This window comes from Phalaenopsis equestris, unplaced genomic scaffold (assembly GCF_001263595.1).
Source record: "Phalaenopsis equestris unplaced genomic scaffold, ASM126359v1 Scaffold000197, whole genome shotgun sequence".
Classification (NCBI taxonomy): Eukaryota; Viridiplantae; Streptophyta; class Magnoliopsida; order Asparagales; family Orchidaceae; genus Phalaenopsis; species Phalaenopsis equestris.
Window position 1 is genome coordinate 152,376 of NW_018164639.1, and position 16,186 is coordinate 168,561.

Sequence of the window (16,186 nt, forward strand, 5' to 3'; positions counted from 1 at the left end):
TAGCTGAGGAAGACATGTTCTGCTGTTGAAGATGGTCGTGCTGCCCACCGCGCTAGTTTCAAGCTCTTTGTCATGACAAGTTTAAGTTTTCTAGGGTATCAGGTTATAATGTCAAATCCAGCGGCCCTATGGTTGTAATTCTTCAGATATTTTATAAGAAACATATTGAAGTTGTACAATGTCTAGCATAACAGTAGAGTATGTAGCACAGAACAAACAATAGAGTATGCAGTAAAAAAAACAGTACAACATGCGGTGTAAAAAAAGTAAAAGGTACAGCAGGGAAGTGATTAGAAGAGAATAACATGTTGTAAACATAAAACAAACATGTATACATGGGAGATCCGTTGTTCTTTAGGTGTAATTGATGCAACAGGTACAAACAACAAAACTTGAGGAAACAGACTAAAATGTTTTAAAGAAACATCATCCAGAAATCTCGAGAAAGATCGTCAAAAGACTCGCGATAATAGAAATCTCGAGAAAGATCGTCAAAAGACTCACGATAATAGAAATGCGAGGAAATTGACAAATTGATTAAAATCGTAAAAAACACGGGAAAATCCCGAAAAGAGACCACGAGTGCTTTGTCCAAAAATTTCAAGAAAAACATATGAAAAAGTCCGAAAAGAGGGGGACCGCAAGCACTTGGGTCGGGGCTAGGCTCAACTATATATTAGTACTCGAGGGTCGTCGAAGGCTACTCGGTCACCCGGATGTATAAAGTCCGCCACTCAACTAGAAGAGTGTCTTATCAAACCTAACTCAGGAGGGTACTCCTTAGCCTAAACAGGTGATCAACAGGTGGACAACCAATGTTCAAAATGTATTTAAAATTTATATTTTCAGCATGCACATAGGTTTTAAATATGCAAAAAGTGGACTGTACAATTTTTTTTTAGCAAAAAATGTATTTTTGTTTTAGAAAAAGGTGTATCTGTATTTATCGAATTTGTTTTTATCAATTTTGAGAATTAGTTGTCCACGAGTCGATCGCGCTGTCGGACATAAGGCTACCAACAACCTAAGAAGGTTCGGGTCAACTCCCGCTACTCTTGTGTCGGTGAATCATACTGTCATCCTACAGCTCACCGGGTTCCTAAATCGGATCCTGATGGGTTCCTGAATCAGATCCCGATGTCGTAGGATGACATATCATTCTGCTCTATCTCCGGTGTGTCTTTGTCATCACCGCCCTAAGCCCCAAAACAAAACCGACCTACTTACGGCCTTGCTTGATGGTTTCACGTATAGCAAGAGGCTATACGTGGACACTTATGTATCGGACATAAGCATAAAAAACCGAACTAAGAAGCAAGGACTGAAAAGGAAAGCCCAAAGATCCTTGAATCAATCCGAAAGGGTATCACTTTGTCACGTTTTCATAAGTGGATCAACTCAAGTCAAAATGACCTTCCTAACGCCATATCCAAACCCCAAAGATATCTTTTATGAAATCAATTCGTCTCAGCCAAACATAGTGGATCAACTCAAGTAAAAATGCCCTCCTAACGCCGGTATCCAAACCCCAATGATATCTTTTATGAAATTAATTTGCCTCAACCAAGTATTCTCCCGAAATAAAATTCAAAAATCTCCCAAACTTCACAATTTAAATGAAAAGAATATAACACTGGGACGGCGGCCAATTATACTTCCAAAAATCATGTCAACATTCAAGTTATTCAATTCCAGACTTCAAAGAGATGAACAACAACTAAGGCTCTCGGCCAAGGCAACCCACAAGGAAGGCAACTACTAAGGCTCACGGTTCAGGGCAGCAAGGAACAGCTGCTAAGGCCCACGACCAAGGCCACCAAAAAGGAAAGGGGGAAGCTGCCAAAGCTCACGGCCGAGGCAACCAACAGGAAGGACCACCACTAACAGCCATTAAGGCTCTCGGCCAAAGCGACAAAAGGAACCAACCAAACTAAGGCTCAAAGCTCAGGCAACCAAAGGAAATACCATTAGTTATTTTAACGCGCTCCCTCAATATACATAAGAGCATAAATAAAATGATTATAATTTTTGGGATAACAAACTTGATTCATCAATAAAATTCAAACCACTCAGACTCAACAAGAAGAGTCATACCGTCCCAGGCCACGGGTAGGAATAAGAGAAGTACAGGACAGCCACCCAACAAGCCAGACCCTCGAGAAAGAGCTTAAAACGAGCCAAACTGAGCCCCTCAACTAAGGCCAAAAATCACAGCCAGCAAATGACTGAAACCGAGTCCAGCACAAGCCAAAACCGAGCCCAGCAGGGGCCAAAGCCAAACCAAATGACCTACCAACAAGCTCACAGGTAGGACTAAGAACGAACCAAATCAAGCTCCCAAGCTACCTCTCGGGTAGGAGTTAAAACAAGCAAACCGAGCTCCCAAATCAAGCCAAAATAAATTCCCTGTGACGAGCATCCATATCATACAACCAAACAACTTAACAAACACCAAGAAAAAGCCAATAGGTAGTGCGTCATATCACGTCATATTTGATTAATAACCCAATTGAATAAGTACGAGACATATCTCAGAAATAGGCAGAGAATTTGTTAGCACAAGGGACTTGGCTGTGGATCAACATTAGGATTGCATTTAGTTAATGTGATTCAGAAACTATGTTCAATGTTTTCAGCAAGTATCACAATAAAACTATAAATACTGCTACCAAATTAGTAAGTGTGATGCATTTTGTACTTTAACTGTTTACTATCAGCAATTTACTCAAGTAGCTTCAGTATTCTAAAGAGTTTTAATCCATAACTGAACAATTTGTCTTCCATGGTAATATTGTGGCTGACGAGCTCCTTGGGTCCCAAAATATTGAAAGAATATTTCTGTATTTATATAGGCTTTTGTCTACTATGACAGATCTAATTCCCTTACCGATAAAATGATGAAATATACTCAATTTCCACCTGTACAAGCTTTTATTTCATCTAATTGCAATGCTAATTGTAGAACTACTTTGGATCAAATTTGAATTGGTAAGGGACCAAAATGGATATATCTCAATAATATGATACAAAAGTGACCCCCACACATTGTCTAGAGAATTGTCTAGAGACCAATTTAACAATTTTCTTCTTTATCGTTGGCAAGAAAATCTGCAGTTGTTTATATCTGAGTGAGTAAATGGAAGACGAATGGAATGACACATGACAAAAGCAAATAACAAACTACTAGTAATAGTGATTGAACTAGAATATTTTTGGATAATTTATATCTAAATTATGAATACCAAAAATGAGTTCTCATAATAATGAAGAAAACCAGAAGGAAACAAAAGAAGCAACATATCAGCCAATTACCAGATTGAGCAAATAACAATGAATTCTAGACAAAATATTGCAGCAAGTCTAATAAATACGAGTTAATTGAGAACTCACCCTATAAAATGTTTCATCTGAAAAATTTGGATTTGCTCCCATAGTGACCGTGAAGAAGTGAAAACTAACTGAAAACCTTTTCAAAAGATATGCCAGATCAACCGTCCAAACACTGACATAAAAAAGAGAGCACCAATCAGCCAAAAAAAAAAAAAACAATTTTAAGATTGATTGATCAAGGCTAACAAAGAAAAAAAAATTTCAGAGGATTGATCGCCAATATGTAAATAAAATGATTGTCAGGGACCAAGGAAATCACCTCGCCTGCATAGAAACTCTAATAGCCTTGCAAAGAAAATCAGATTGTCATAAGCCTAGATGCTATCAAAAAGAAAATCTCACATGAAAGGGCAAACAAATCATTGGAGTATGTGCCATTAAAAACAGCCATGTTAGCATGACAAAACACTGGTCTATATCCAATAACAGAAAAACAATAGATTTTAGTAGCGGAAAATAACCAATAATTCCAAAAAAAATCACTGAGGCTAGCAAAGAGATGATTTGACTACAAAGTCTCATGACAGGATTGATCAAGGAGCAGAGAAAACTCTATAGTGACAGTATGAGTGCAATTCATCTTGCTAAAAACGTTGTTTTTCATGCCAACACGAAACACATCCAGCTCAGGTATTATTTCATTCGATCTCTTCTAGAAGATGGACAGTTATTTCTGTAAAAAATACACACAACTGAGAATCCTACAGATATGTTGGAAAATAATGTGACTATCGAGAAATTGAATCTATGTTTGGCTTCAGTTAAGTTTCATAAAGGTTGAGATTGATGGTGAGCCACACCACTGTACATGACTATAGTTAGTGACTATGAAGGCGATTCAGATGAATGTGCGGGTAAAAATGACTGGTGTTGAGCGTTATTATCTCCAAGTGGAAGATTGTTGTGTTTGTGGAGCTAAAACACCTAGGTTATTCCAACCCGAGAGGAGGGCGCTTTTGCGCCCATGCTTGGGAGCAAACGGAGAAGGGGGCGCCTTGGGGCCGCCTTGGGCGCCCAAGCACCCAACTATGTTGGCGCGATCTTTTTTTACCCAAGAGACAGGCACTTTTGCGCCCGGTGCAGTTACAACAATTTTTTGGTTTTAAGACAAAAATTTCAAGCGACGTAATGCTTGTTGAGTGTAAGGTCTTCCTTTTGTGTTCTTCAATAAGTTCCTGGTGAAAGAGAGAAGAGTTGGAGAGGAGGATTTATGAGATCTTGGCGTGTGTTTTTCGCCTCATATCGAAGAAGGAAGTTTGTGGAGCATGTTGTAAATTTCCTTGTGTGCAAAGAAGAAACTCGTTTGAGTTCTTTGTAAACATTTTCTGAATTTCATAGTGAAAGTTCTAGTGGTGTGGTTTCGTGGCTTTTTCCTGTTCTCGGATTTTTCCACAAATTCTCATGTGCTTTTCAGGTTGTTTTAATTGTGTTTTCTACTTAGAGTTTGTTCTGATTTTCTTGAATTGGTGTGATCTTGTTATTTCGCGATGTGGTTTAGTTTCTAATTAATCTTAAGCCCAATAAAGTTTGGAAATTGTTTGGTATATTTCCTATCATTACATATGTGTCTAGTCTGAGGGCAATTTTGTGTTTTATAAGTATAAGAGCAATTTAGTCTTTTATTATTAATTAAAGTCTGGTATAAATAGAGCTTAATAGTTTATGATTGGAGTCATGTAGGAGATTATGCCTCAAGTTATAGGGTTAGGGTTTGGGTTAAGGAGAGATTTCCTACCTCTAGAATATAAAGATTTGAGAAAGATCTCCTACCTCTTCAATTGTAGGTGTTTATCCTTTATGTGTTGTGTTACCTCTGTTATTGAAAAAATAAATTTGTTTTAACCTAATTTCTATGGAGAAAAATTGGCTTGGATTGTATCAAGTGATACCAGAGCATTCGATTCAAATAATTTGACAGGATCGACGCTTACAGAGTTTTGAAAGCAGCGATACAGTCTAATTTAAATAATTTGATCACAACGTCTAGTGTTGAAACAGTTGCGGAAAGCAGTCATGAGAAGTAACAAACAGATCGAAGCATACAAAACCATGCGAGACAGACACATCGGGATTCCAACGTTCAGGATTGAACCATATGAGACAGTCTCGTTTTGAGCTAGCAGGGAAGCCGAAGGGATCACAGGAGCTAGCTAGGAAGCAAAGACGGATCACGACATACGCTTCATGAGTTGATCTATCCAATACAGTTGCAAAAAGAGCTAGTCGAGACACAAATGATAAGATGGCGATGTACAAACATCATAATCGCAACACATAGGGTTTCACATAGTATAGACACAATCAAATTGGTACAGACCCAATTTGATCTATCTGGGAAGCCAACAAAGAGATTTCAACATATAGTAGTTCCTCCTTCGTGATCAAAACCCGTTCTAGGAGGAATGGTGGCTAAAAAATAGATAATTGGAGAAGAAATTGGAGGAAGAGGTGAGCCAAATTAAATTCGGAATGTAGAAAAGTTTTTTCGTCATTGACAACTGATTCGAGAGCCTAGAGGAGATGCAATCTAAGACCACGCTAGTGGTTCAATTTGCAAACTCTAACAAAGGGTTGACCGAAGTGTCCTTGGATGAATCTAAAAAGAAAGAGATCGAACGTGAGAAATATGAGGAGGAAATCATCCACTATAAGGAAATCCCTTTTAAGGCTCCAATGGGGGTGGATGAGAGATTTTCAATGGAGGTGGGTTAGATCAAAACTTAAAAGAGATGTTATGCAAGGAGTATGGAGAAGCATGAAAAAGAAAGGGGAGAAGTCAGGATGGACTAATACGATGGTTGAAGGAGAGAATTTTACCATAGATACATGAGGAGAAACAAGAAAAAGAGAAAGAGGAAGTTGAGAGAGGGGGATATGCTAAGGTTAAGAAGTTGAAAATGTCGTTCTTCGAGTGAGAAGACGCACATGGGTGGGTGTACCAGGTCGAACGATATTTCACATTGAATATATTAAATGTGGAGGAAAAGCTCATGAGGGATGGGTTATGTTTGAAATGGAAAAACCTAGCATAGTTTCAGTGGAAGTAGGCTAGATACCTGATCTGCTCGAGGGAATACTTTAAGGATCGCTTATTGGAACATTTCTGAGCCATTCAACAATTCTTTATTTTGACTCAAGAAGGGATTGTCATAAAAATCTTGACTTAAGAGGGGATTGTCATGAAATATAAGGAGATATTCGAGCTATTGTGGGGATAAATAAGAAAATTTCTAAACCAGTATTGGAAAATTTTATTAAGGGTCTAAAACCCAACATCCGCGCATCACTTTGTCTATTGAGACTACGAGGATTGAGAAAAATTATGAAATTAGCGCAGTTGGTTAAAGATAAAAATGCAATTGAATAGGCTAATAGAAGCATCACAAATGGAGCATCCTATCAAAATGTTACAACCATTATGATACCAAAAACTCAATCAGTGGAAGCCTAGACAGGAGACTCCCCAGGACATGGATAATTGGCCACGACTAAGGATGGCATTCAAACGCCTTACAGAGACAAAGATTCAGGAGAAGCAAGCAAAGAGTTTATGTTCTGGTGTGATAAAAAATTAACACTAGGACCAGTTGCAAGGATCAGATATTATAAGTTCTTACAGGTTGTAACGAGGAGGCAGAGGAGCTCGATACAACAACAATCTTTTCTCCACAAGATACTACTTTGGGATGTGAGTATTGCTACGTCGGTGTCTAGCCTAAAGGCAATTTTATTTTTTATTAGTCTAAGAAAAATTTAGTCTATTTATTAATCACTGTTTGGTATAAATAAAGCTTAATAGTTTAGGGTTTGGGTTATTCAAACTAGTGTCCTGAGTTTTAGGGATAGGATTTGGGAGAGATTTCCTACCTCTCGAATTGTTGGATTTGGGAGAGATCGCTACCTCTCAAATTATAGGTGTTTATCCTTTATGTGTTATGTTGTTTGTGTTGTTGAAGAAAGAAATTTGTTTTGCACTAACAATATTTTTTGTACAGAAAAATTGGTTTTGATCGTATCATAATAGCAAACCTCCAACATCCCATACAACAATCAATAAAAAAAACTGAGAAACAAGAATCATAAATCCAAAATCAAATAGTTGGGGAAAAAGCATAAGAAATGCTTTTTGACAAGTTCGGGCGGAATCAGCTTTATATTTTAGGGTGGGCAACTTAACCAAATTTTTATTTTTATGTAAGTGTTGGGCAAAAAAAATATATCAAGAGAGAATTTACTAAATTACTTTAACTAGCTAAGAAAAAAATTGTTAAATTTTACTGTTTATATAGAGAAATCTCAAATCCATGGACATAACCTGATTCCGGACTTGCTGACATGTAGAATATGAAAATATGAAGGAAAGCATCAACCTCCATTCACACATTTTAGCAATTTTTTTCTAATAATTCCTTGACAAGTCCGACTTGAAAAGCCAAAAAAAGTATGAACATTAACAAATGGGGGGAAAAAAGGCCATTTAAATCCCGGGTTCAAGATTGCTTGATCATCATTTTCAAGGTCTTTCATTTCAAAGTAATTTTGACTCACTATTACTATCATTGCTCATAGCAACTCCTTCACTATTAAAATAATACATAAGCGTAGTTTTGACAGTAGTGTTGACCCAAGAATCATGAGAAACAACTCCACACAACTCAATCTTACCTTGTTGTAGAGCAAAGATCCACGAGCTGATGAATGTCGCAGTGCCCTATTCCTACAGTCCTCAACACCATCAAAACGCAAGCAAGTCCGCAATCCCAAAGGAACTGCTGCCGCACATGCGGAACCTAAAGACCAGACCATCGAGATTTAGAACTTCAACTAAAAGAAGAACAATAAAAACAAAAGCAAACGAAACCCACATCCACAAAGTGCGAACAAGCAGGAACCGTTGTAGAAGCATTACTTCCGGTGGATGGCCCCAAGGTCTCTTCACACCAATTTACACCCACCTTCCCTTCTCCAACCATCTTTATCAGCCGATCCGCGAAGAAAAACAGAGGACACATCACCAAGCCAGCAGTAGTAAGTCTCGAAAATCTCCCAAAATGGTGTCCATCATCCGTCTCCGCGATGCCAGAAACTCTGCTCTTGAAATCAATCAAAGCTAGATTCTCCGAATTAAAGAACAAACAGAGAGCAAAACACAAGGTTATGAAGATATGCATCAAAAACTTGGTCCTCCAGTTCCGGCCTCTATGCCCGTCCATGAAGACAGCGGAAAACATATTTGGCGTCATTTAGGGCAATACAATTTGGTCTACTTTCTACTGATCAATGACTTTTGCGTTGATCGGATCAGGATAAGAAATGATATGTCCCAAATCGAAAAAAAATGGATGAAAAAAAGATAGAGAAAGAACGTGCCTCGGAGGATAGAATCTTCTCTCCCTTGTCGATAGCAGGGATGTGCAGAAATTCTTCTGCTTAACTTGTGGATAGAGATGGCCGGCTTCTTAAGCGAAGATGTGGGAGTAAAAGAAGAAAACCTCAGTTTTCGTTATCAGTTGAGTCGGCTTGGGTGGATTGTGGAACAGATTATTGGTGTACATAATTGTGGAGCCCTTCTACGCGACAGGCTCCCATATTAATAAATCCATTGATGAGTATGCGGTGGGCGCGGTTTCCACGTCGTTACGGAAAAATTTATGGCCTATAACCATTTTTTATAAAAATATTTGACTTGTGTCTTGTTTCATTTTTTTTATTTTTAAATTAATTAAATTATTTTTAAAATTTCTGATGTAATTTCAGGAGTCTTTTTAGATATTTGTATTTTTTTTAATGAAAGATATTTTCATATATCGCTATTGTTGCTCAGGAGTCTTTTTAGATATTTGTATTTTTTTTAATAAAGGATATTTTCATGGACCACCAACACCCACCACTGATATTGCTATTGTTGTCTAGTATTAGAGTGATCATCAATCACTCTTATCTTCAAGGTCAGCATCATGAAGAGAATAAATATCTTTTTATATCATCTATCTTGCTTGTACAAATTTAATTATATGAAATTGTTTAATTTATGCCCCTCTAAAATTTTAGAATATATCTAGGACTCTTTTATTTTTTATTTTGATTTTTTATCACTTTTATTTTTAAAAATGTGTTTCTTTCTGGCCAATTTGAATAATTTCGTTTTATTTTTAGGATTATTTTTAAATATATTTGTTTAGTATTTTTTTTCATATTTTTAAATTTAAGAAAACAATAATTTAAGAGATAAATTAATATAAATTTTAGATATTTTGAGTGTTAAAAAATTTGATACAATTGTTAGCTTCTGCCCCTCTCAGCTTGTTGTCGCTCATAAAATAAAAATAAAGCAAGCTTATTTTTTTGATATTCACGCTTAATTTAATTTAAATTAATATATAAATAAAATTAAAAATCAATAAAAAAATTAAAGAAAAAGACCAAAAGAGGTCCAAATTTTATAATAATCTAGTGTTGTAGCTTTAAAATATAAATAAATAAATAAATAATAAGAGTCACGTGTATATCAAAAGGTAGGCATTCTTCCAACCACCCGAAGCAAATTTTAGCTACATTTCATAATAACAATAAACAATTACCTGAAGAGTTGCAGCTCCTCACCCTAGCACATGGCAGCACCTTGTCCTCCTATATATATGAGTAATAGTGTACACAGTAGGCAAGTTCATTTATCTTTTCTTACTTTACATATTGCTAGTTTATTCTTTGCATTTTCTTTTACTCTAGTTAGTATGCCACAATTAATAAAAGGCAAGTTCACTCACTTATAAATTTTTTTGAAATTGCAAATGTTAAAATAAGAAATTTAAGATGGTTGCAAATAAATGAAATTATAAGAACATATATTCAGATAGCTTACATAATATTTTTATAATGTGTGACCACCATCCTGTTTTATATTTTAGCCTAGATTTTAGTTGTCTAGGATTAATTTGACTAAACTTATCTTACAATAGTAAGATCATCTCCTTCCTAGGACATAGAAAGCCCTTGTGGCACTTAACTTTTTTTTTCACAGGCTAGAGTAACTAACCAAAAATCAAGTTGCAAAAGTTAAAAAAAATTGAAAACATATTTTTTTGAAAAAAATGCAAGACTAAAAAGAAGAAATTATAATAATATATTTTTTTATTTGAATATATATAAATTTGAGAAAAAAATGTAGAATAAAAAAAAAACTAGAGTGATCTTATTAACTTAATGATCGCTTGAAATTTTGAACAACTATAAAAGAGTTTGCAAATTTTATTTTTATTTTATTTAATTATTTTTATATTTGAAATAAAATATATTTGACATATTTGATTAGGTTAGTATAGTGTTTGAGAACATTCAATATATTTAAAAGTTATTTCGAGTGTTTTCAAAAATACATGTATTTGTTTTAGTAACAAAAAATAAAAAAATATCAGAAACACATTAAACAATTCTTTTTAAAAACAATGAAGAAAAATATATTAATTCGAAACAAGTCATTAAATTTTAAAAATTCTTACACGTGAAAATTTATTATATAATCATATATGTAAGAAATTCATACATTCATAAATTAATGTAATACATTACTAACTGATGGATAACCACTTCTTGCTTAATTACTTATATATATATATATAATCTAATTGAAGATATAAGCTTGCCTTGTATACTAAGTCACCACTAATTTATGTATGGTAAACCTAGTGATTTAGGGTTTAGATATTATAATTTTAAAGTATATTTTATAAATTTATCATCAGAGATTTATTACTGCTAATCACAACACACTGGGTAATAACGCAAGTGCACATATAGTTCAAGTAATATAGGACTTTCTTTAGTCCCGAATATCGATCCCACGGAAAAAACGGTCAATTGTAATGACTTAAGAAAGGCACTTACTGAATTTAAAGATTCTTAGCTAGGAAATAAGTTTGAGTTTTAATGAGCTAAGGAATTCTTCTAAACTATTTCTATTGTTCTAAGTTTACTAATAAACTAAATACACTAGGCTAAATGAAGTAGAAAGTTCAAGCTAATTAGAGTTTCCCTCCCCTTGTAATGAAACTAGTAGCTAGTGTAGGTGTAAATCAACTAGAATCCCAAACTAAATTTTGTGACAAATAGGAGCATGCATTTTCTTTATCCTTTTCCAAGTGCATAAAGAAATTTGGTTAACTTAGGAATTGTTTCTATCTGTCAACCTACAAACCCTCTAGTTATCCCCATTAAAATCATCTCCCTATCCATTTGCACTAACGTAAGGACTATGTTTCCTTCACCCTATAGATTAGTGTGGTTTTCACTGGTTGACTGAAGCCATAGCCCTCTCGGGTCTTTTGGGTTCACAACAAATTTTAACATTACAACTGACCAAATTAAAATGTAAATGAAGTTCACATGAAAACTCATCACAATCATTGAATTAACATGATGCTAATTTAATTTAATCTCTATACATGCTGCTATTTCATGACAAAATGAAGGAAACAAGGAATCTACTCATATTTTTTGGAGAAAACCACAAAGCAAAACATCTTATGTTAAAACAAAGTCAAGTGCTATGAATTACTCCAATACAAGACAATGAAAATACAAGAAACTTATCTTCTTCCCTGAGAAATAAAAAAAACTCCACCCCAATGTGTTCTCCATGCAATCTCACAACAATTCCTTGCACCTCACACAAAATTCAAAATAAAAATACAAAAGAAAAGAAAATCTCTCACTTTTTCTTCAAAGCAAAAACTGTTGGAAAATTGTTCCAGACAGTTCTGGCGCCTAGGTGGAATTCCCTCTGTCGTTTGGAAATTTGACATGGCGCCTATGCGACTTTCTCTGGATTCTCTACGGGGTTCGATGCCTATGCGCAGGAAGCTAGCACCATGGTGCATGGAATGGCGCCTAGGCGCCAATTCATGTCCAAGCCTCCTTTGCTCCATTTGCTCCATTTCTTTCTGTTTTGCTCCAGTCGCTCCAATTGCTTAATCTGTTATACCTACAACAAAAATATGAAAATACCTTCCATTAAAGTTAAAGTGCAATATCATAAATATCATAAAAAATAAGTATAAAATGCAGGAGAAAAATTAACCTATTAAATGGCATATCACTGAGCTCATCCTGCAGCTGAATTATTCAAACTATCATGTTTAGTTGAACAATTTTTTGTAAATGTTAAGCTAACAAATTCTACACCACTCAATAAAAATGTTAAATGAAGATCATTAATGATAATAATTTCAAGTAATTAAGACAAAGCAATTAACATTTTCATTGTATTTTAATGCTAACAAATACCATATTAACATAATTTTGCCACATAAAAGGGATAGATAATACAACACTTCTACAAACAAATTTTAGCTGAGGCTGAATATTAATACAGTTTCTCCCTCACACAGTAACATAAGTTTACAGCAGATGGCAAAGCAGCACAACATCACTTAACAAATACATTGAAGGCCTTCTCTTTAGTCAGCTTATCTGGAAAAGAACAACACATTGGAGCTATAAGAAAATTTGAGAGAATCGGCATAGTAAAAACAGACCCAAAACAGTTTTTATTATTATTATGTAATCATGCTTCATGGTGTACCTTAAATCTTAAGGGCAATTAGCGTTAATCCCTGGATCCATAATGCACACCCCATCCAGCTGGTCATATATTGCAAAACAAAATCGATTAAGTTGGTCATAATGGATGTTATTTGACTAAAATTTCATTAAGAAAATGTAATACTTAGCAGCCAGCTGGTACTCTCGGGTTTATCTTCTTCAACTTTTATTTCCTGGTTGTTCAAAACACATATATTATTACGTTTGTTAAGAAATTTAAAAATCTTGATCATCTGCAAACAGAAACATGGATATATATATATATATTCAATTTGGGAAGAGAGTTTAATTGTTGCCAGAGTTGGAAAGACTGAGGTGATATGTATGAACAAGAAGGGAAATAATAAACCTTGTAATATGACACATCGAAAAAAGGAAATACTAGTTTTGTATTTGTTAGATGTTAAAAGGTTTGCAACAGTAGAGTGATAATTTAATGTATTAATATTGTACGAAGATTTAGCGCACACAGATAAAAGAAATGTAGCAGGAGGAGATACCAACATTTTACATGTAGAAAAATACTAGAAAGAGAAAATACCACGGAGCTTAGCCCATCAAATTAATCTATTATGTGTTTGTAATAGATATGTGAACTTTTCTCATGAATTAGACAATATGGAATTACAGAGTTGATAATCACAAATGCACAATAATAGTTTAGTCAAAATAGCTATACTCGGGCTACAACAAATATAGTTCTTGGTTATAATATTAATAGTTGGTTAGAAAAGTCATAATTGATTGTTGTAATAGTAGTAGTTGTCCACAAACGTCATATTTAGTGGCTTTAATAGTAGTTGTTGGACATATAGGTCATAGTGAAAAGTTGTAACATTAATAATTGGTCACAAAAGATCATAGTTGGTTGTTGTAATAGTAGTGCTTGGCAAGAAAAACTGGAGTTGGTGGCTACAATAATGATAGTTGGCCACATATGTCGTGGTTGAAAAATCTAATAATAGTAGTCAGTGACAAAGGTCTTAATTAGTTACTACACATGCAATAGTTGGTTATATAGGTCATGATTGGAAGTTGAAATATCATGAATTGACCATAGCGACTGTAGAGGTCGTAGTTGAAAGCTATAACAGCAGCGGTTAGTCACATAGGTCATAGTTGACAACTTCAATGTCATCAGTTGGCCACTAATTAGGTCGTTGTTGGTGACTGTAATATCATCATTTGGTCATATATATTTTAGTTGATGAATGCAATATCATCAATTTACCATAGAGGTCATATTTGGTGAATGCAATAGCGTTGATTGACCATAGAAGTCTTAGTTGAAAAATATAATGGTATTAATTGGCCACATAGGCGTAGTTCGTTGCTGCAATATTGTCAGTTGTCCATAGAGGTCATAGTTGGTGAATATAATAGTGTATTTGGTTCAAAGGCCATAGTTGAAAGCAATAACAGTAATAGTTATCCACATAGATTAAATTTAGTGACTGCAATATCATCAACTAGCCACATAAGCCGTATTTGGTTACTGGAATATCTTCCATTGGCCACATAAATCGTAATCAGTGAATGCAATATCATCAGTTGACTATATAGAGCGTAGTTAGAAGTTGTAACCGCAATAATTGGGCACATAGCCCTTAGATGGTACCTGCAATAACATTAGTTGACCATATAGGCCATTCTTAGCAACTACAACATCATTAGTTGGCCACATAAGCCATAGTTGGGGACTATAATAGCGTCGGTCACATATGTCAAGGTTGAAAGTTGTAGCAATAGTAGTTAGCTACATAGGTCATAGTCAATGGCTGCAAGTTGGTCACAAATGTCGTAGTTGGAATACAATAGTTGCAAGAAGGGGTGTACGGGGGCTAAGGATCAGTGACGACCAATAGTGATGGTTGACGGTGGTCGAAGATGACCAACATGTGATGGTCAATGGTGGTCGACAACTACAAAGACCAGAAGTTATTGTTGGGTCTTCCATATGAGTGTTATATGTTAGAGCCGTATTTGGATTATGACATTTGCAATTAGCGGTCGATGGTGACCAGAAGTCAAAGGCTACGAAAGTGAGAAGTTATTGTCGAGTTTCTTTAAAAGTGTTATATGTTACAACCTTATTTGGGGCACAACATTTGCAAACAGGAATAGCTAGTAGTAAGAGATTGGCGACGACAAGTTAAGACGACCGACGATAGTAAGCGAAGGCCGACAGGCGATACTCGATCATGCTTGATGACTATAGAGGTGAGAAAATATTGACCAGTCTTTAGTCCATAACGAGCTCTGAAATTGATTTTCTTCTCCTCACCCTCAAGTGAAAAGAATGGATCTATTTAGAGCCTATGGGGGAGACGCAATTTGATTTTTTGGCAAATAACTTCCTCAACCACATGATTATAAGGCCTATATTGATTCTCTTTAATCATAGATTTTTTATTTAACAATTTGAGCATTTTAATGTCTTCAAAATAGAGTGATATTTGGCTCGTTAAATTCCTCTTATCAAGACGTTCAATTTGACTATATGTCAATTTTGGAGTTTATTTGACTATTAAAATGATGATCAAAAGCCTCTAAATATGTTTCAATGATTTCATTTTGGCTTGAGCGGACTTGGTTCGTACACATTTTTGTGTCATTGGTATGTCTTGTCGAAATGGTTACCTTAACTATAAACTTGTTAAAAACAAGGCACCTAATGATCATAAATTTAAATAAGAAACATTTATTATTCAAAAAATATATTAAGATTCATGATACACGATAAAAATTTGTTGATGTCACATCAATACTTATTGAGTAAAATACGAACACCTTTGCTCAGTTATGCCCGACCTAAAATTAGATAAAGTATTTATTCGAAATTTTTTAAGTCTAATTATGTGCAATTTATATTCGTAAATAGTGTGTGTGTATTAAAAATTTGAATCGGATGTGTGTGTGTGTGTGTGTGTGTGTGTGTGTGTGTGTGTGTGTATTAAAAATTTGAATCGGATGTGTGTGTGTGTGTGTGTGTGTGTGTGTGTGTGTGTGTGTGTATTAAAAATTTGAATCGGATATTGCTGGTATGTCTGTCAAAAAAGCTCGTTGATCGCGAACAGTTCGTGTTTGGTTCATTAATGAGTAAATGAGACAAATGTGAACAATTTTTTTTTTCGTTCGGTTAGTTAAACGAACCAAACACGAACAGTGATGCATTATTTTGTGTTCGAGTCGTTAT

The 16,186-nt window shown here is 35.0% G+C and overlaps 1 protein-coding gene across 3 annotated transcripts in view; it reads right to left on the reverse strand.

Moving 5' to 3' along the window:
- Positions 1-8,932, reverse strand: part of LOC110022552 (protein GUCD1) — a 59,432-nt gene extending 50,500 nt beyond the window's left edge. For 2 of the 3 annotated variants that reach the window (XM_020721560.1, XM_020721559.1), the window contains exons 1-3: positions 8,256-8,932; positions 8,056-8,180; positions 3,391-3,502 (exon numbers count right to left, since the gene is read on the reverse strand). In XM_020721560.1, the coding sequence (XP_020577219.1) occupies positions 3,391-3,502; positions 8,056-8,180; positions 8,256-8,633 (615 nt within the window). In that variant the 5' untranslated portion in view covers positions 8,634-8,932. The remainder of the gene's footprint in view (positions 1-3,390; positions 3,503-8,055; positions 8,181-8,255) is intronic. The other variant, XM_020721561.1, reaches the window with a different exon arrangement.
- Between the last annotated feature and the right edge of the window lie 7,254 nt (positions 8,933-16,186).